At 36.5% G+C, this 21086-nt stretch overlaps 1 protein-coding gene across 6 annotated transcripts in view; it reads right to left on the bottom strand.

The window, feature by feature from the left end:
- Window positions 1-21086, bottom strand: part of DBF4 (DBF4 zinc finger) — a 32217-nt gene that overhangs the window by 9047 nt on the left and 2084 nt on the right. The window contains exons 3-8 of one of the 6 annotated variants that reach the window (XM_003252348.4): window positions 14249-14428; window positions 12527-12577; window positions 12014-12083; window positions 11367-11443; window positions 2821-2857; window positions 1988-2033 (exon numbers count right to left, since the gene is read on the bottom strand). In XM_003252348.4, coding sequence (XP_003252396.2) covers window positions 1988-2033; window positions 2821-2857; window positions 11367-11443; window positions 12014-12083; window positions 12527-12577; window positions 14249-14428 — 461 coding nt within the window. Of the gene's footprint in view, window positions 1-1987; window positions 2496-2820; window positions 2858-4537; window positions 4723-11366; window positions 11444-12013; window positions 12084-12526; window positions 12578-14248; window positions 14429-21086 lie in introns of those variants that run through there. The other 5 variants (XM_012510481.2, XM_030822036.1, XM_030822037.1 and 2 more) reach the window with 5 other exon arrangements.

Below are 21086 nucleotides of genomic sequence, written 5' to 3'. Positions count from 1 at the left end.
ATACATGACTTGCAGTATCTTCTTCCATCCTTTGGGTTGCCTTTTTACTGTTATATCCCTTTTGGCACAGAAATTTATATTTTTGATATGGTCCAATTTAATTATTTTATCTTTTGTAATCTGTGTTTTTGGTGTCATGTCCAGGAAAGCACCGTAAATCCAATGTCATGAAGCATGAAGCTTTTCCCCTATGTTCTCTCCAAGAGTTTTACCATTTTAGGTCTTTGGTCCATTTTGAGTTAATTTTTGAACACGACATGAGGTAGGAGTCTAATGCCATTCTTTTGCATGTATATATCCAGTTTTCTCAACACTGTTAAAAAGACTGTCCTTTCTCCATTAAATTATCTTCATATCCTTGTTGAAAATCATTTGGCCATATGTGTGATGGTTTATTTCTCGGCTCTCTATTCTATTCCATCGGTTTATATGTCTTTATTCCAATGCCAAATTGTTCTGATTTCTGTAGCATTACAGTAAGTTTTGAAATCAGAAAGTCTGAGACCTCTTACTTTGTTGTTTTTTTTTTTTGAGATGGAGTCTCGCTCTGTCCCCCAGGCTGGAGTGTAGTGGCGCGATCTCGGCTCACTGCAAGCTCTGCCTCCCAGGTTCACGCCATTCTCCTGCCTCGGCCTCCTGAGTAGCTGGGACTACAGGTGCCCGCCACCAGGCCCGGCTAATTTTTTTTATTTCTAGTAAAGACGGGATTTCACCGTATTAGCCAGGATGGTCTCCATCTCCTGACCTCATGATCTGCCTGCCTCGGCCTCCCAAAGTGCTAGGATTACAGGAGTGAGCCACCGCGGCCGGCCTTTGTTGTTATTTTTAATGATTGTCTTGGGTATCCTGTATCTGTTACAATTCCGTATGAATTCTAGGATACATTTTTACTATTTCTGCAAAAAACATCATTGGAATTTTGATAGGGATTGCCCTGAATCTGTAGATCACTTTGGGTGGTATTAACATCTTAACAATATTATGTCTTCCAATTCATGAACATGGTATATCCTTTCGCATACTAGTGTCTTTTCTAGGCCTCCTTTTGAATTGCACTTTTTTCTTCACAGCAACACATTTCATAAAAAGCAGTTTTCAATACACTTTTGTCACCTCAGTGTGAGTACCCAAGAGAATTAACCACAGATGTCTAAATGACTAAGTGGAAAGAAAAAAGAAAGTAATCTAATTCTCTCATGGCAGGCCTATTTATATCTGTGGTCTTCATTAAGATTATCCCACATGGCTGGGCACAGTGGCTCACGCCTGTAATCCACGCACTTTGGGAGGCTGAGGCAGGCGGATCACTTGAGGTCAAGAGTTAAGAGACTAGCCTGGCCAACATGGTGAAACCCCATCTCTACTAAAAATACAAAAATCAGCTGGGCATGGTGGCATGGACCCATAATCCCAGCTACTTGGGAGGCTGAGGCAGGAGAACTGCTTGAACCGGGGGTGAGGTGGACGTTGCAGTGAGCCGAGATCGTGCCACTGCACTCTAGCCTGGGTGACAGAGCAAGACTGCATCTCAAAAAATCAAAACAAACAACAGCAACAACAACAACAAAAAGACTATCCTACAATACTTCAGAGTTTTGGAAATCAACCATGTTAGATGTTATACTTAGATTTTCTGTTTCTAAATAGCGTCTAATAATTTCTTTTTCGCAAATGAAGGCATAATCTTTCAGTAGTTCTAAATCATTTGGTACTGCATTTAGCCACAGAATAATTTAAATACTAAAAAATGGTGTCATGATTTTTCTAAACCAGCTATTTCAGGAGTATCTACAACATACTGAAACTAAATTTAGTCCTTGAGGACAAATGAATTAATGCTACTTTCGTTAACCTGTGCCGCATGCACATTAGTATAATATAAATCAAACACAAAGGAACCTAACAGTACTAATCGAGCTAGCCTAATTAGGTGATTTTCCCCTTTAGTACTGCACTTAAATCATACAGATTGGACTTAGATACTTACTGGCTCATATCTTCCACCTTTACAAAAGGCTTTTTGAGTCTTCCTGCTTGAGAACATAGAAAACATATTAGATACTTGCAAATCCAGGATTCTTTTCTTTTTTAATAAAACTACTGTGGCAAAACAAAACAAAACCCTCCAAACAAAAAACTATGTATCCACTTTAAAGTTTTAAGCCTCAGATGAGGTACTTCCATTATCACCTCATTTCCAAAAATAACAGAAGCTCTCTCCTATATTCTGAGATTCTTAAACTAAATGGAACCCTCAAATGAACAGGATTCAGGAGGGTCATAAATTAGAACAGGAGAAAAACTACACTATTGTTTTCACTAACCTCAAACTGAAATTTAGCATTTCTTCCAATTATAAGTGTAACAAATCACAGTATTCACAGTACCTGCGACTTTGATGCTAATAGAAACAGCACATATTTTCATCAGTTATGAATTGCTTGAGCAGATATCTCAAAGCATTGTTTACGCTTATCAATTCAAAATGACAGCAGCAATTAGATTCACTGCTAGAATCTGTTCTGTGTAATAAAAAGCAAGTTATCACTATTTCATAATTAAAAACTATTTTGGTAACTACATTTTAATGTAATTCATTTTCTTGGTAGACTAATGATTTTTAAAAGAAACGTTTTAAAAAAACATCATTCTGGAAATGCGGTCCACAGGCTTCACCAAACTTCACCAAGGATCTATGTTCTATAAAGACCAAGAAAGCCTTGAATAAATCATTTAGAGGGTGGTTTATATGATTTTAGAAGATCTTTTATCATTTTTCAAATGCAAACCAAATACACTTAAAGATCACAAGATACTTACTTCTTGTTTTTTGTGCACCACTACCAACTCTTTTGCCCTAAAAAAAATATATAGTGAAAAGATTGGCTTTGAAAGTATAGTTAAAATACCAACTGCAATTGCTCAAAATCTTCAAGATAAAAAAATCATGCAGAAAAGTACTTTATCAAAGAAGGATTATTCTTTGTTAAAAAAAACTATTGTTTTTAAATCTGTTTTACAATACACTCAACAAGTACCTTGCATTCTAGCTATAATTGATTTTGACTTCATAAAAAGAAAACCAACAATGAAAAGGTAGTTAATGAAATATTTTTTAAAAAGTCATGTTATTTTTATGCCCTTATTCAGCAAAATCTTTGTGTTAAATTGAATAAATAAATTAGTCAACATTTATTAGTCTGTCAATTTAGGCAAAGATTCAATATATTCAAGATGGATAATCAACTCCACTGATTACAAGTAGAAACTCTGGACAACACTGAATAAGCAACTACCTGAAGAATGAAAAGTAAAATAAGCAGGCAGATTGTGGAAGGAAGTCAAAACTGGAACCTTCAGTCATGCAGTTAGCAGCAGTGGCAGAGCCAACAGCTAAAAATCCGATCTTTCTGGCAGGAAGAACCAGGAATGATGTTCAAGTGGTCCAAAAATACCAAGAGAATCCCTGTATTATTTTCTTTTCTCCCACAGTTCTGCCCTGAGGGTGGGTCCCAATTAGGAGGCTGAGATTGTAAAGGTAGTACAAGCTTAAGCTAACATTGAGAAACCCTCACTTTCTGACTAGAAGACCTGGGAAAGAGGCCACTGTGAGCTGGAGATTGATCCATGAAAAGAGCAAGTTAGAGAAAGGGATCCCTAATTCCCTATATAAATCCACGCCAAGTGCAGGGCTTACCTCCAAGTTGCACATGCTAAGGATAGACCCAACGCAGCATAGCAAGGGCTTTGAAAATTGAAACTGAGATTAGATCCACCCCACCCACAACAATCAAGACAGAACAGTCTGAACAAAACTGGGATGACTGTCCACTAAAACAATGGCAGAAACAAAATCAGTATTCTCCAGACTATTAGGATATAGGGCCTACACAACATTTAGAATGTCCAGTATACAGTCAAAACTTAAATTTCACATGTAAACAACCAGAAAAACATTATCAATTTTTGAGAGAAAAGGACAATTAGATGCCAACCCCAACACGTTCCTGATATTGTAATTATTAGAAAAAGACTTTAAAAGTAAAGGTAAACACACTTAAGATGAATGGAAAGAGACAAATTCTCAGCAGAAAAACTACAAATAAGAACTAAACAAAAATAATAGGACTGAAAAATATACTATCTGAGTGAGACACAAAATTCACTGGATAGGCTCAATAGCAGAACATGGATGACACAATTAAGTATTAGTGAACTTCAAGACAAATGAATGGAAATCTCCAACTGGAAGAAAAGAGGAAACAAAAAAGACTAAGAAAAAAAGGAAAAGAGCCACAGGGATCTGTGGAATAACACCAAGATGTCTAACTTTATTGTCAACTGGAATGGTGGAAAAAGAGGGGAGAGACTAGTGAAGAAAAAAAATTAACAATAGCTGAAAACTTTCCAAACATAAATTTACACAATAAGCTTAGTGAACCAAGTGTAGGCACAATCGAACTTCTGAAACCAAAGATAAAAGAAAAAATCTTAAAAGCAGCCAGAGAAAAATGATACAGTACATATAAGTGAATACCAATTTGAATAACTGCAGATTTCTCGTCAGAATCCATGGAGACCAGAAGACAGTTTTAGGACAGGAGTAAGGTGCTGAGACAAAGAACTCTCAATTCATGATTCTTTTTCCAGTGAAGATATGATCATATGAAGGATATCTAAGAGAATTCCTTGTGCCACCAGATTTGCTCTAAAACATGCGAAAGTAAGTTCTTCAGGCTAAAGGGATATATCCGAAGAAAACCTGTAATTTCAGGAAGGAAGAGTAATGGAAAGGTTAACATCTGGGTTAATAGGACTATTTTCCTCCTGTTACTTTCTTTAAAATGCAACTTTTTTTTTTTTTCCCCCGAGACAGGGTCTTGCTCTGTCGCAGGCAGTGCAAACAGTGGCATGATCTTGCCTCTGCAACCTCCGCCTCTCGGGCTCAGGCCATCATGCCACCTCAGCCTCCTAAGCAGGTGGGACTACAGGCGCATGCCACCGTGCCTGGCTAATTTTTATTTATTTTTGTAGAGATGGGGTTTCGCCATGTTGCCCAGGCTGGTCTCGAACTTCCAAGCTAAAGTGATCCACCCACCTTGGCCTCCCAAAGTGCTGGGATGACAGGTGTGAGCCACCAGGCCCAGCCCTAAAATATGACTTTTTCAAGCAAAAAGTTTAACATTCTCTGGTGACATTTTCATTATAAGAAGATGTAATAAACATTATGACATAAAGGTTGGTGGGGAAGGTAAAAGGGCTTGAATATTTTAAGGCTTCTACATTTTATTTGAAGAAGGTAAATATTAATTCAAGATAGATTGTGAAAGGTTATGCATGTATATCGTAAATCCTATAGCAACCACTAAAATAAAACAACAAAAATGAAGAGAGTTAAAAAGCTGGCAGATCAATCTGAAAGAAGGCAGGAAAGGGGGAAACAGGAATAAAATACAGAGGGCATCAACAGAAAACTAACAGTAAGTTGGTAGACCTAAATCCATGATCAATAATGACATTAAGTATAAATCACTTAAACTACCAATTAAAAGACAGATTGCCAAATTTGATGAAAAAGACAACATCTACAAGAAGTCCGTTTTAAATATATAGATATGTTAAATGCAAAAGACTGCAAAAAGTACTATGTAAATACTAATAAAAATAAAGCCAGAATGGTCTACATCAGAGAGCAGACTTCAGAATAAGAATTAACAGGGACAGAAGAGAGAGCATTATAGAGGATAGAAGGGTCAATTCACCAGGAAGACATAAGAATATTAAATGTGTACATATCCAACAACAGGCTTCAAAATGACTCAAAACTGTACTAGAACTAAAAGGAAAACTAGAGAAATCCACAATTTTACTTGGTAATTTCAATAACCCTCTCTCTCAGTAGTGGACAGAACAAGGCCTGAGCAACATTTCTGTATCCTGGATACAGAAAACATGAGCAACGCTGTCACTCAAGTTGATCTAACTGACATGTAAACAATACTCTACCCAACCACAGCAGAATATACATTTTCTTCAAGTGCACATGGAATGTTACCAAGATAGACTATATTCTGGGTAACTGATAAATTTTTTAAAACTAAAATAATAAAAAGCACATTATATGGCCATAACAGAATTAAAATAGAAATCAGTAACAGAAAGATAGCTGAAAAATTCCTATTTGGAAACAAATGATAAAAGTAACCCCACAGGACAATGAGTAAGTCACAAGAGAAATTTAAAAATATTTTTAATTGAATAAAGATGAAAATCCAACCTATCAGCAACAGGAACTCTCATTCATTGCTGGTGGGAATACAAAATGGCACAACTACTTTGGAAGACAGTTTGGCAGATTATAACAAAACTAAACTTGGTCTTACTATATGAAGCAGCAATCATACCCTTTGGTTATTTACCCAAATAAGTTGACAGTATGTCCACAAAAAAACCCTGCACATGGATATTTACATTAGCTTTACCCATAACTGCCAGAACTTGGAAGCAACCAAGATGTCCTTTAGTAGGTAAATGGATAAACTGTGGTGCATACAGAAAATGAAATATTACTCAGATTTTAAAAAGAGCTGTCAAGCCATGAAAAGACATGGAGGAACCTTAAATAAGCATTACCAAGTGAAAGAAGCCAATCAAAAAAGGAAACACACTGTATGATTCCAACTATATGACACTGTGGAAAAGGCAAAACCATGGTGAATGTAAAAGCATGAGGAGTTATCTGGGGTTTAAGGGAATGGGGGGATAAACATGGAAGATTTTTAGGGCAGTGGAACCATTCTGTATGATACTATAATGATGGATACACGTCATAATCATACTTGTCAAAACTCACAGAATGTACAACACCAAGAGTGAGCCAAAATGTGAACTATGAACTTTGGATGATAATGATGTGTCAATGTTAAGTTCATCGATTATAACAAATGTACCACTCTGGTGTGGGATGTTAGGACAAGGAGTATGTAAAACATCTCTGTACCTTTCATTCAATTTTACCAGGAACCAAAAACTTCTCTAAAAAAATAAAGTCTATTAAAAAAATATCCAGTGTAAAATGTGTGAGATGCAGCTAAAGGACAGCTTAAAGAAAATTTATAGCATTAAAATAAAAGAAAGGTCTCAAATCAATGATTCAAGCTTTTTACCTAAGAAACTACAAATAGAAATATAAACCCAAAATAGGCAGAAGAAAAGAAATAAGAGCAGAAATCAATAAAACTGAAAACAGAAAACCACACACACACACAAAAAATCAATGCCACTAAAGGCTGTTTCCTTAATAACTGGTAAAACTCTAGCCGGATTGACTAAGAAAAAAAGGAATAGACACAAAATAGCATTATCAGGAATGGAAGAGGGGACATTATTATATTCCCATAGACATTACAAAGTTAATAAGAGAATATTAGAAACAACTCTTTGCCCATCAATTTGACAGCCAAGACACAATGGACAAATTCCTTGAAAAACAGACTACCAACATGCACTGAAGAGAAAATAACCTGAATTATCCTATATCTAATGAATAAATTGAATTCATAGTTAAGAATCTTCCAACAAAGAAAAACGTCAGGGCTAGATAGCCTTGCTAGTAAATTCTACCAAACATTTAAAGAAATAAAAACAATTCTATAAAAACGTCTCTAGAAAATATAAACAGGAACACATATCAGTGTGTTCTGAAAATAGGATTAAACATCCCACTAAAACCAGACAAAGACATCAAAGAAAAAGACCAATATTCCTCCTGCACATGTATGTAAAAATTTCGACAAAATAAGTTTTGAGTAAACTGGAAAAAAAAAAAAAAAAAAGAAAAGCCCAGGCCGGGCGCGGTGGCTCACGCTTGTAATCCCAGCACTTCGGGAGGCCGAGGCGGGCGGATCATGAGGTCAGGAGATCGAGACCACGGTGGAACCCCGTCTCTACTAAAAATACAAAAAATTAGCCGGGCATGGTGGCAGGTGCCTGTAGTCCCAGCTACTCGGAGAGGCTGAAGCGGGAGAATGGCGTGAACCCGGGAGGCGGAGCTTGCAGTGAGCCGAGACTGTGCCACTGCACTCCAGCCTGAACCCGGGAGGCGGAGCTTGCAGTGAGCCGAGACTGTGCCACTGCACTCCAGCCTGGGCGACAGAGCGAGACTCCGTCTCAAAAAAAAAAAAAAAAGAAAAAAAAAAAAGAAAAGCCCAAACCTCAAAGAACTTTAAATACAGCAATGAGCAAAATACATTTATCCAATTATCATATTTTAAATAAGATACATACTAACAAGAACATTTATGAGAACCTAATAAACATTTTGAAATTTATACATGTCCATTCAAGACTCTTAAATGTAATTTCACTAAAAGGTTTTGTTTTAGTACTTGGCAAACTAAAAATTTTCCAGAAACATTCCTTTCTTATATACCAAAATAAAAGTTTCCAGTATGAGTATCAATTCAACCAGATATAGATTCTGGACTATCAAGATATTTGGTATTATTATCGTTTTTATTTTAGAAGATTAAGATCTGTTTCATAGCTATTTTATCTTTTCTTTGTTTTTTGAGGGCTCCTACTGCATGACACATAGCAGGCATTTAATATTTGTTACTATTGAAGGAATGATGAGGACTAAACTTGGTCTTTATGATGTTAATAATCTAGTAAATACTAGATTCAAGACACTGACTAGGCACTGAAACCAATTAAGTATCTTTCAAATCTTCCCCTCCCCTATGTTATTGCCTTAAGCCAGGCCTTGAACATTTCTCAGGATCACTGACATAACATTCCAGAATGCTATCTATCCATCCATCCATTTGTTTATTTATTTTGAGATGGAGTCTCACTCTGTCGCCCAGGCTGGACTGCAGTGGGGTGATCTCGGTTCACCGCTACCTCTGCCTCCCAGGTTCAAGTGATTCTCCCCTATCAGCCTTCCAAGTAGCTGGGATTACAGACATGCACCACCACACTCGGCATTTTTGTATTTTTAGTAGAGATGGGGGTTTCACCATGTCGGTCATGCTGGTATCCTGACCTCGTGTGATCTGCCCACCTTGGCCTCCCAAAGTGCTGGGATTAGAGGCATAAGCCACCATGCTCAGCCCCCAGAATGCTTTTTAAACTGCAAACTGTGACCTATCAGTAGGCTATAAAGTCAATTCAGAGAGTTGTGATCAATATTTTTAAGAAATGAAAATACCATAGAAATATTAATATCCGGCACATTAAGAAGTGTAACTATTGTTCTATGAAACTTATTTCGGATATATATATATATACACACACACACACATAATAGTCATGAAGACAGACATAATTTGTGTATATACAGAGTGCATAAATGTCCTTATGAGTTTACATTTTTTTAAACATTTACTTCTATACACAGTCCAAACAATCTGCTAAGTGTGGTAGAGGTAATTTATATGCCATTTAGCACAGTCCAATATAGGAATATCCACTTATATTTTGTGAAAATTTGGAAATAGTCATTTAAATTTTTAACCCATACCTATTATCTAATCCTTGTAATTCCGCATCCAAAGTTCTCAGATCTCTACTTTTATACTTCCCATTCACTTTTCTACCTACAAGGTATAAAACTTCTGACCAGTCTTCCAAATCATTTTGACACTTTGATTGATAGTTTTATTTAAATACTACTTTGTTGCTTTCTGCAAATTATTCTTATATAAATGCGAATTTATTAAAAATGTGAAATGCATAAAAACTTTATGCAACCTTATATACGGCATGTATATACCGAGTGGTCATCCTGTAAAATGTATTCAGTAAAAAATGAGGGCTGGGTGTGGTGGCTCATGGCTGTAATCTCAGCACTTTGGGAGGCTGAGGCGGGTGGATAGCTTGAGCTCAGGAGTTCGAGACCAGCCTGGGCAACATGGCAAAACCCCGTCTCTACAAAAAATACAAAAACTAGCCAGGTACGGTGGCTCATGCCTGTAGTGCCAGCTACTTGGCAGGCTGAGGTGGATGGATTGCTTGAGCCCGGGAGGAGGAGGTTGCAGTGAGCTGAGATGGCACCACTGTACTCCAGCCTGGGTGACAGAGGGGGAGGGCCTGCCTCAAAAAAAAAAAAAAAAAAAAAAAAAAAAAAATTGTTCAAGAGTTCAAAAGCCATTTTCCAGTCTTGCCAAATAACTCATTCTTTACTGTCAACTAGAAGATCTGTCCAAAATGACTATCCAATCAGGTTACTCTATTTATAATCTTTCCATAACTTTCCAAACTCTCCAAGATAAATCTAACTCCTTTATATAGTGCAAGGTACTTTATAATCTTAACATGCTGGTTTTTCCAGCTTTATCTTTTGTCACTGGCACACTCAAAGATCAGGCTGTATTATGGTATACAAGATTTCTAAAATATGCCATCCTACTATGGCTTCATGTCTTTATATACACTCTCTTATCAGTTTATTATTTTTAGATCCCTGTCATTTAAGTATTGAACAAAGGAAAAGCAGGCCACAAAAGAATGGTCTGAGAAACATGAAGAGACCAGGAGAAAGCTAAGAGATGAAATTTCAGAAGAGAATAGAAAAGTTCAAGGAAGAAATGGACAACAGCTGACAGAACCAATATGACTGGGTTTAAAAAGTATCAAAATGATTTGGAAAACTCGTCAGAAGTTTTATACCTTGTAGGTTGAAAAGTGAATGGGAAGTATAAAAGTAGGGATCTGAGAACTTTGGATGAGGAATTACAAGGATTAGATAATAGGTAGGTAGGGATGTGGGATCAAGGGAGATTTTACTGTATTTGTTTTAAAGGATGGAAAAAGCCTGAATCTGTATAGATGCTTCAAAGAAGCAACAAGGAAAAGGAAAGGGACTGAAGATAATGGGAATATTAGGTTTAACAGAATGTTAACAACCAATGTGGTTGTTTAACAAGTATTTCAAGGTCAGGCCAGTTAGCCATGCTAAAACAAGATTTTGTTATACCACCATCTAGAGCAACGGAAAAGGATAGTACATATTTATATTCCAAAAAGAAGTACATTACTTACATTAGGAATGTTTATACAATAGGCTGATTTTAGTGTTTTTTTCTACAGAATAAATAAAAGTACCTGTTACAAAACAGCAGTAACAAAATGGGGCTGAGGAAGCGACCTATGCCACTATTCCAGGAACAACTTTTACCTGGTGAGTACAACCCTGAAGTTAAATGACACTCGATTTATTTGAATAACTGAAACAGGCACATCATAAACAGGCTTGCCCCTAGGATATTTTCTGCTTGGGAGGAAAACTTTGCAAATACATAAATAAAAAAACCAAGCTTGGTTACTTTAAAAAATTACTTTAAAAATTAAAAAAGAAAACATACCCCATCTCTTACTGAAGTACTTGATTTCTTGAGTAAATACAACTCTTTTTTCTTTTGTTCAATGTAGTATCTAATGTCTTTATTAAAGGAAAGAAGGTTTTAAGATTAGCAATTTTACTCTTGGAGTTAAACAGTGATATTTTCTTGTAGTTAAATTAGATAAAGAATTTACCATTATAGGTATCCCTTATGCTATGGTGTGAATGTTTGTCTCCTCTAAAACTCATGTTGAAATTTAATCTCCAGTGTGACCGTACTTACTGAGGTGGGACCTTTAAGAGTGAATTCATGGATTAATGGGTTATCATGGGAGTGGACCTGATGTCTTTATAAAAAGAGAGAGAGAGACCTGAGCTAGCACACTCAGCCCCTCACCATGTGATACTCTGTGCTGCCTCAAGACTCTGCAGAGTCTCCATCAACAAGAAGGCCTTCACCAGATGCTTGGACTTCTTAGTCTCCATAACTGTAAGAAATAAATTCCTTTCCTTTGTACATTACCCAGTTTCGTGTATTCTGTTATAAGCAACAGGAAACAGATTAAGACATCCCTGCTATCAAAATGTCACTATGTAAAGTTAGGAACCAAAGGAAAGACATGGACACTTAAAACAAATATTGTCAAAAAACAATTATGAAATCCTTACCATCAATATGAAGAATTTTTACTCCCCATGACAAGGCATTTGATAATATACTATTTGAAGGAATAAAATCCTGTAAAAAAAAAAAAAAAAAAAGTTTTACGGTTGTTCTAGGAAATTATTTAAGATGAGCTAAGCTTTAATAAAAATTCAATTATTTGAAGCTTAATGTCACTAAGGCAGTTATTTGTAACAGACCCTATAGAGTTACAATAGCTAGGACATCAAGATTTTCTATAGAATTTCTAAAATCAATCCCACTTTATACCCACGTCCTTGGTAATTTAATGAAAACTATAAGGCAAGTTTTAAGTTTCCAGTAATATTTTAAAAGACCACAAGATGGGGATGTTTCTACATGAAAAGTAAGTTCTGTGATTTGTAAAATAAAATATATGCTGCGATTCAGGCTTTTGCCTAAAAATGTGGAAAGGAAAATTTCAAGAATATCTGAAATTTCCAGTTGAGTTTTTAATAACAAAATGTACAATGTGAATCCTTATAGTTCCTACTTACATGGTCCTTGATAGCTTTTTCAACTAATAATTTTCCTCTGCTTAAACACACCTATAAAAAGACCAGAAAAATTTAAAACATAGTGCTTAACTGGAGAACAGGTTAAAAAGGTAAAGCAGCTAAGAAAAGAGAACTTTCGGGTCTCATATTCAAAAGTTTCTCTTTTTTTGGGTGACCTCTTTAGTTCTGTAGTAAATTCAACATGAAAAATAAAATAGCTAGGTTTCACTGGAATTCTTTATAATTAATTGGCTTACATTTTAGTTCCTATTAAATCAGAGATTTAAGAAAAACAATAAATTTTATATACTGTTTTTACATGTTATTTCACCTTTTTTTTTTTGGAGACAAAGTCTCGCTGTGTCGCCCAAGCTAGAGTGCAGTGGTGTGATCTCAGCTCACTGCAACCTCTGCCTCCCAGGTTCAAGTGATTCTCCTGCCTCAGCCTCCCAAGTAGCTGGGACTACAGGCACGCACCATCATGCCTGGCTAATTTTTGTATTTTTTTTTAAGTAGAGATGGGGTTTCACTATGTTGGCCAGGCTGGTCTTGAACTTCTGACCTTGTGATGCACCCACCTCAGCCTCCCAAAGTGCTGGGATTACAGGCGTGAGCCACTGCACCCAGCCGTTACTTCACTTTTTAAATAAACTACTAGGAAAACTCGTTGAAATGCCACAAGCAACAATTATTTTGGAATTGCTGGTGTATTGTCTCCTTGCTCCAAAAAAGCATTAACTCAGAGAATGCATGGTCCTTCCTTGATCTCTTTTCCATCCTTTCTTCTACGTATTTTATCTCTTTTTTCAAGTGATATGTCCTTTGTGACTCATTTCTTCTGTTTTCCCCTCATTTTCCTTAATTTTCAAATGGCTATAATAGGTAAGTCGAGGAGAATATTTTAAAATAATTTAATTACACTTCAACCTAAAAACTCAGATAAACATTTTATCTCTCATTTGATCTTATCCCACCTCATACCCAATTAAATCAATTTAATTTGTCCTTCCTTGCATCTTTCAATTTATTGGCCATGGAGTGGTAGGGATGTGATTTCAATAATTCTAAAATAGGGGCTGGCAACCTTTGTATGCAATGGACCAGATAGTACACATTTTAAGCTTTGCTGCCCATATGGTCTCTACAGCAACTATTCGATTCTGCCTAAAACACAAAAGCAACTCCAGATTATACCTAAACAAACAGGTATGGCTGTGTTCCAATAAAACATTACGGACAATGAAATCTGAATTTCATAAAACTTCTACTTGTCACAAAATATTCTTTTGATATTTTGACACAACTATTTGAAAATGTAAAAACCATGCTTAACCTGCAGGTTGTACAAAAAAGGCAACAGACTGCATTTGGCCCATGGGCCAGAGTTTGCTGACTCCTGCTCTGAAAATTAAAAAGGTTTCTATTTCTTCTTCAAAGAATGATCTGCTGTTAACTTTTTAGTTGTAAATTATTCTAAAAACTACAAGCCATCCCTAAATACAAGGGTATACCTAAGCAATCAGAGTATGATTACACGAGAACTATTAGGAAAAAACCACCTTTCTAAAAGACAGCAACTTTATTAAGGACTGGAGAGCCACACATAATGTAACTTTGCAAATGTTCTACATAAGTAAACTCTACTGCCACCTTGCTATTAAAAACCATGAGATCTTCAGGATATAGCCCTTCTGAGTCTCAAAGCATATTTAAGAGACTTACTGTGTCTGGTGACTTAAATGAACTTCCATCATGGCTGGGATGAGGTGAAGTGGTTTCTGCAGTATATGCAGATTCTGGACTTGGTACAGGAGAAATTCGACCCAAGGTTTGTGCAAATTTAGCTTCCTTCTTATTTGAAATGAGATAACTGATATCTTTGCTGAGAAATTCTTCAACTCGCTGGAAGAGAACAAAATATTTTTATTTATAATTTTTTTTTTAAGAAACACGGTCTCATTGTGTTATCCAGGCTAGAGTGCAGTGGCACAATCATAGCTCAGTGCAGCCTCAACCCCATGTTCTCAAGTGATCCTCCCACCTCGGCCTTCTAAACAGCTGGGACTATAGGCACATGCCACCAAGGTATTTTCAACTAGGTCATAAAAACCATAAACTGTTTCATATGCCAAGCATAGTAAAAAATTAAAATTTGATGCAATTATTTCATAAATTGGTGGTTTTTATACTGTATTTTTCTGAACCTAGAACTCTGAGGAAGTATAAGAGCTCCTATAACAGCAGAACAGCAGCATGTGCTGGATACTATTCTTAAACACTTTATATATGTTAATTAACTTAATCTATGGAACAGCCTCATGATACCATCTACATTTTCTGCAAGATAAAAAGTGAAGAGAGGTGACTTGCTTAATGTTACCCAGTAGCAATATAATATAATTTGAACATAGGCATTCTGACTCAAGCCCATGATCTAAAGCAGCAGTGTCCAATACAACTTACTTAAGCATTTGAAATGACCTTGGTAGTGGGATGAAGCCACTGAATTTTTTGTTTCTTAAGAGATGGGGTCTTGTTATGTTGCCCAGGTTGGCCTTGAACTCCTGGGCTCAAGAGAGCCTCCTGCCTCAGCCTCCCAAGTACCGGAGAGTACAGGCACACACTACTGCGCCTAGCTCAAGCCGTTGACTTTTAAATTTGATTTTAAAGACTTTAAATTTAAGTAACCACATATCACTAATGGTTACCATAGCAGACAGTACAAGTCTAAATCAATCATTATTACACCTTCCCCTGAGGCTTCAACTTACAGGATGCAGGGAACCTTTACCCTTAGGAGTATAAGACTGTTTGAAAAGAATTTCTTTACTAAAATACTTGAAAACCACCGCCTAAGTATCCGAGTTTACTTATAAAGACATGTACCAAAGTGAAGGTTATTAAAGATCGCCAGGGTCAGGAAAATAAAAATAGGTAGAAGTAAATACTAAGTAGAATACTAATATTAGAAAAATATATAGTATAAATATGTATACTATAAATAAAAACCCATTAGGCAGAAGTAAATTGTGAATCATTAATAATCAGTAACAATTTACATCCATGAAGACTTCTTAAAATATTTTAAATAGCTGTATCTATTTTCTATAGGATCCCGCACTATAAATGAGGATAATAAAAATGAAGTCAAGCATGTAACAGATAAGTTAACTTCATCTAAGCATTAAGCAGAATTTGCTACTGAGACCAGTGGCCTCCTTGGTTAAGTGCAAATCATTTCTTTTCTGACCAACATTCATTTTCATTGACCAGTAAATAATATACCTACATTTATTTATTCCAGGGATTACAGACTCAAATGCCTATAAGGGCCAGGCAATAATATAAATAATTCACACATCAAAAACTGCCTTCATTTTCATAAATATGAGGCCCTAGTAATGTCAGAGGTTCTAATTTTTCATAAGAAACCCAATCTCCTATACACTTTTATTGTGACAAATATAAAATTCACCATTTTAACCATTTTTAAGTGCACAATTTAACAGCAGTAAGTACATTCACATTATGCAACCATCACTACTAAAACATTTCTATAACTTTTCCATGATCCCAAACTGAAAGTCTGTATCCATTAAATAATAACTCCTCATTCCTCATTTTTCCCAGCCTCTCATAACCTTTATTCTACTTTCCATCTCTGAAATTGGCTATTCTAGATAACTCACATAATGGAATCCTACATTTGTTCTTTTGTAACTGGCTTCCTTCACTTAGCACAATGTTTTTTGTGGTTCACCCATGTTGCAGCATGTATTAGAATTTCATTCCTTTTTAAAGCTGAATAATATTCTATTGTATGTATATACAACCTCTTCTTTATCTATTTACTTGTTGGACACTAAGGCTGTTCACACATTTTGGCTATTGTGAATAATAAATATCTTTGAGACCCTGCTTTCAATTCTTTTGGATGTACAGTCAGAAATGGAATTGCAGAATCATATACTAAATCAATTTTTTACTTTTTTCAGAAACCACCCATACTATTTTGTATGCTGGCTATATGGTTTTACACTACCACCCACAGTGCACAAGGGTTCTACTTCTTCAAATCCTTGTTAACACTTGTTATTTTTCTGGTTAACAGTAACCATCCTAACAGGTGTTAAGTGATTACTGATTGACATTTCCCTAATGATCAGTGATGTTGAACATTTTTTTCATGTACTTATCTGCCATTAGTATATCTTTTCTGAGTAAATGTCTTTTCAGTTCCTCTGTCCATTTTTAAATTGGGCCATTTGTCCTTTTGTTCTTGGGTCACACAAGTTCTTTATATAGGTATTCTGGATATTAATCCCTTAGCAGATGTATAACTTGCAAAGATTTCCTGCGATTCTGTGCATCTTTTCACTCCCAAAAATGTCCTTTGAGGCACAAAAGTTCTTAATCCTGATGAAGTCCAATTTTATACTTTTCATTTGTTGCACATGATTTCGGTATCATATCCAAGAAATCACTGCCAAATCCAATGTCATGAAGATTTCTCCCTATATTTTCCACTAAGAGTTTCAGTTCTTACAAATAAATCTTTGATCCATTTTGAGCTCATTTACACATATGACAGTAAAGGTCCAACTTCATTTTTCTGCATGTAGATATCCAGTTTTCCCAGCACCAGCTGTTGAAAAGATCATCTTTTCCCCAACGAATGGTCTTGGCACCGTTCTTGAAAGTCAATTAGCCATATATGCAAGGGTTTATTTCTGGGTTCTCTGTTCTATTCTATTGGTCTGTATGTCTGTTCTTATGTTAGTACCACTTATTTCCTTTGGTTTTTAATTTCTTACAGAGTTAAAACTCCTTAGTAGTGAATAAAACGCCCTTTGCAATCTAGCCCTAATATAATTTTGTTTTCTGCCACTTCCCCCACCTATATCCTAAGCTCAAATCCCACTGCAACACTAGTAGTTGTACAAACAAACCACATTGACATATATTTTAAATATGCTTTCCTCTATTTAGTATGTCTATTTGCCTTGCTAACTAAGACTTCAAGATCCAGCTCAAACTTTATCTCTGTTGATTCCTAACGGCAGAGTTAATCATTCCTATCGCTGTGTTCTAATAGCAATTTCTACATATTTCTGTCAAAGCATTGACAACACTCTAATATAAATTATTTAGTTGTCTGAGGTTTCCACTAGACTAAGAATACCTAGAGGGTTATATTTTACTTATTTTTGTATCTCTAGGATCTAAAACAGTGCTGATATACTGGAGACAGTGGTGGAATAATTTTTGAATGAATTCCCACATGCCCAAATCTTCATCATTCTTCAAAGCCGTGTTCCGACTGTGTGTAAACAAAAACCCACAATTCCTCAGCTGGAACTAATCTCTCCTTTCTCTTGATTTTCTATGTTGTATTATTAACACAATTACTTGCACCAATGTCATCTCTACCTGGGTTAGAACGTGAGGATAGGACGGACATAAGGATTCATTTTTTATTTTATTTTTCTTTTGAGGCACAGTCTCGCTCTGTTGCCCAGGTGGAGTGCAGTGGCACAATCTTGGCTCACTGCAACCTCCACCTCCCAGGTTCAAGAGATTCTCCTGCCTCAGCCTCCCCAGTAGCTGGGATTACAAGTGTGTGCCACCATGCCCAGCTAAATTTTTGTATTTTTAGTAGAGATGAGGTTTCACCATGTGGGCCAGGCTGGTCTCAAACTCCTGACCTCAAGTGATCTGCCTAACTCAGCCTCCCAAAGTGCTAGGATTACAGGCGTGAGCCTCCGAGCCCGGCTGGATTCATTTTTGAATCTACCAAAACACAAAGTGCAGTGCACATCATACTCAAACATTTGTTGAACCAGTTTTACCAGGGTCTTCAATGTATTAGACATTGTTGAATCTATGCCATTTAAAGAGTAAACTCAAAACGTATTTTCTGATGACTCAAGGTGATCATGACGAACATCAAACCTTTTACTGTTCAAGCTAATATGCCAAGGTATCAGCCTACATTTCTGTTCCTCTCCAATTGCCTTATTTTAGCCACAACTATTTAGACATGGACCTAACTGTGGCTGATCCCATGGCCTCCTTAGAAAGTTTTGTAACACCTACTTTTCTTGCACTATTAAAGGTATTTCCTCTTTATATCAGAATCTGGGTGCTGGGCTCTCAGTGGTTAAATTTGTCAGAAGCATACTCTGCACATAAATGGGATATTAAGATGTTTTCACCGAGATTACAGAAACCAAAGTACCATGAAGTGGTGAATTAAAAAGGCACCTAAAGTAATGCTGTGAAGATAAAATAACTCATGTAGGAGATCTTTATGACAAAATCTTTTTTAGTGATAGAAACAGTAAATGTGTTGAAGACAGAAACCAGGACCTGAGGATTAAATATCATTAATTATAGAAAAGATAGTATGGGAAGATCAGAATTCAATAAATAAGACATTTTTTAGGAGAAAGTTAATAAATCAAATTCGGTTGAAAATCCACAGCTTTAGATTTTTGGGAAATCCAAAAGAAAATTTGGGAACTTACACCCTTAATATGCTCCTAACTTCACTGGTCTGCTTCAATCATTTCAGGGTAAAGACTAAGTATGTAAAACCAAAAGGTCCCTCAACTATTATGTATGGCAGAAGTAATTCAAAATTTGTTTCTTGCAATTACCTCAGGAACTGCTGTGGAGATAGGAGAAAGAAAGAAGGTGACAGGGCAAGTGGTTCTTGCTTTAGCCTCTGTACTGCTGTTTTAGCCCAAGGAGTTCCCTTTTTACAGGCTTTACACATTGGACTTCTGAATATTATTTTGTTCCAAGGGTTCTACTGATAAAAACACAAATCTAAATATCACTGATTGAGACCATTAGACCTAGAGTTAATGGGTTGTTCTCAATTGTATCAGATAGCTACTTTGAGCTACCTTTTTTTTTGTTTTGGAGACAGGGTCTCACTGTCACTCAGGCTAGGGTACAGTGGCACAATCTTGGCTCACTGCAACTTCCGCCTCCCAGGTTCAAGCGAGGTTCATGCCTCGGCCTCCCGAGTAGCTGGGACTACAGGCATGCACCACCATGCTTGGCTAATTTTTGTATTTTTTAGTAGACATGGAGTTTTGCCATGTTGCCCAGGCTGGTCTTGAACTCCTGGCCTCAAGCCATCTACCTACCTCGGCCTCACAAACTGCTAGGATTACAGGTGTGAATTACCAGCCAGATAGCCATTTGTAGCCATTGATTGCTAGAGAAACAGAATGGTGCAGCTACTATGTTGCTGTGGGAATTAAGAAGCTAATACTGCTCTAATTGGACCATTTACTTTCTCTGGACCTCAAGTACTTTGTTTCTAAGATGAAGGGGTATTTTTTACTCAATGTCTAAGGTCCTTAACACATTAAGATACTCTTAACAGGTGTATAGTCAATAGGGTGGCAGGCCTAGAAAACATGACCTTTAAGAATGCTGTCGTATGATCATTATGATAAATACGACTATTGCATGTGACAGTGTTTTAGTTTAACAAAATGAATAGTAAAAAAGTAGAAAAACTTTTCAGAGATAGGTAAATAAAATATCATATTAACAGTTTCAGGAAACCTGTTAGCGTATGTTCTTTTGATAAGTTTCTAGTCTGGGAATCGGCTGGGCCTGGAGGGCTCATGCTTGTAATCCCAGCAGTTTAGAAGGCTGAGGTGGGCACATCACCTGAGGTCAGAAGTTTGAGACCAGCCTGGGCAACATGGTGAAACCCTGACTCTACTAAAAATACAAAAATTACCCAGGAGTGGTGGCACATGCCTGTAATCGTAGCTACGCAGGAGACGGAGGCTGAGGCACAAGAATCACTTGAACCTGGGAGGCGGAGGTTGCAGTGAGCTGAGATCGCACCACTGCACTCCAACCTAAGCTATATAAAACGAGACTCCATCTCAAAATAAAAATAAAAATGAAAAGTTACTAGTCTGGGAATGAAAGGATCAGTTTAGACATTCAAAGACTCAGAACTTCAGAAAGTCAAAGTCCAGCATGAACCTTTTAAACAGAAAAAAATCTTAATTACCTCATTTGCTAAAATTCAGCCAGTATCAACCTTAATCCTATTAAGGTCCTAGAATTTTGCCTGAGTTTTCTAATTTCCCAATCATCTAATCAGTGTATAAGGTAGGAAAGAAGGTATTCCACATTCTTAATGCAAATTTCTTTTCCTTTAATAACATTCATTCTGTTGAAACAACATCTGTATCACTCAGGAACAATTTTAACTGTGTGGTTTGCATGGGTGTTCTGTAGTAACATTCTTAACTGTTACACTAGTCCAGAAAAACTTATGTAGCTCCCCAAGATTCATAATCAAGAAACTGCTGTTATCTGGAGGACATTCCAACATTACAGTAAGCAGTCAATGAGCAGTTCCATAGGACAGGGGAGTCTTACACTCTAAGAACTTTATACTAGACTGCTAATCAGAGAAACCTGAAAGGTCAGTCCACAAAAGGTTAAAACAAATGGTTTTTCGTTAACGATAAACAGCTGATAAAAATGTTAAGCTTGGTGCTAATAGAAGGGTTTAAGT

The sequence above is a fragment of the Nomascus leucogenys genome, chromosome 11 (genome assembly GCF_006542625.1).
Source record: "Nomascus leucogenys isolate Asia chromosome 11, Asia_NLE_v1, whole genome shotgun sequence".
NCBI classification, from domain to species: Eukaryota; Metazoa; Chordata; class Mammalia; order Primates; family Hylobatidae; genus Nomascus; species Nomascus leucogenys.
The sequence above is the reverse complement of the archived record's forward strand: the minus strand, read 5'-3'. Positions and strand labels throughout refer to the sequence as shown.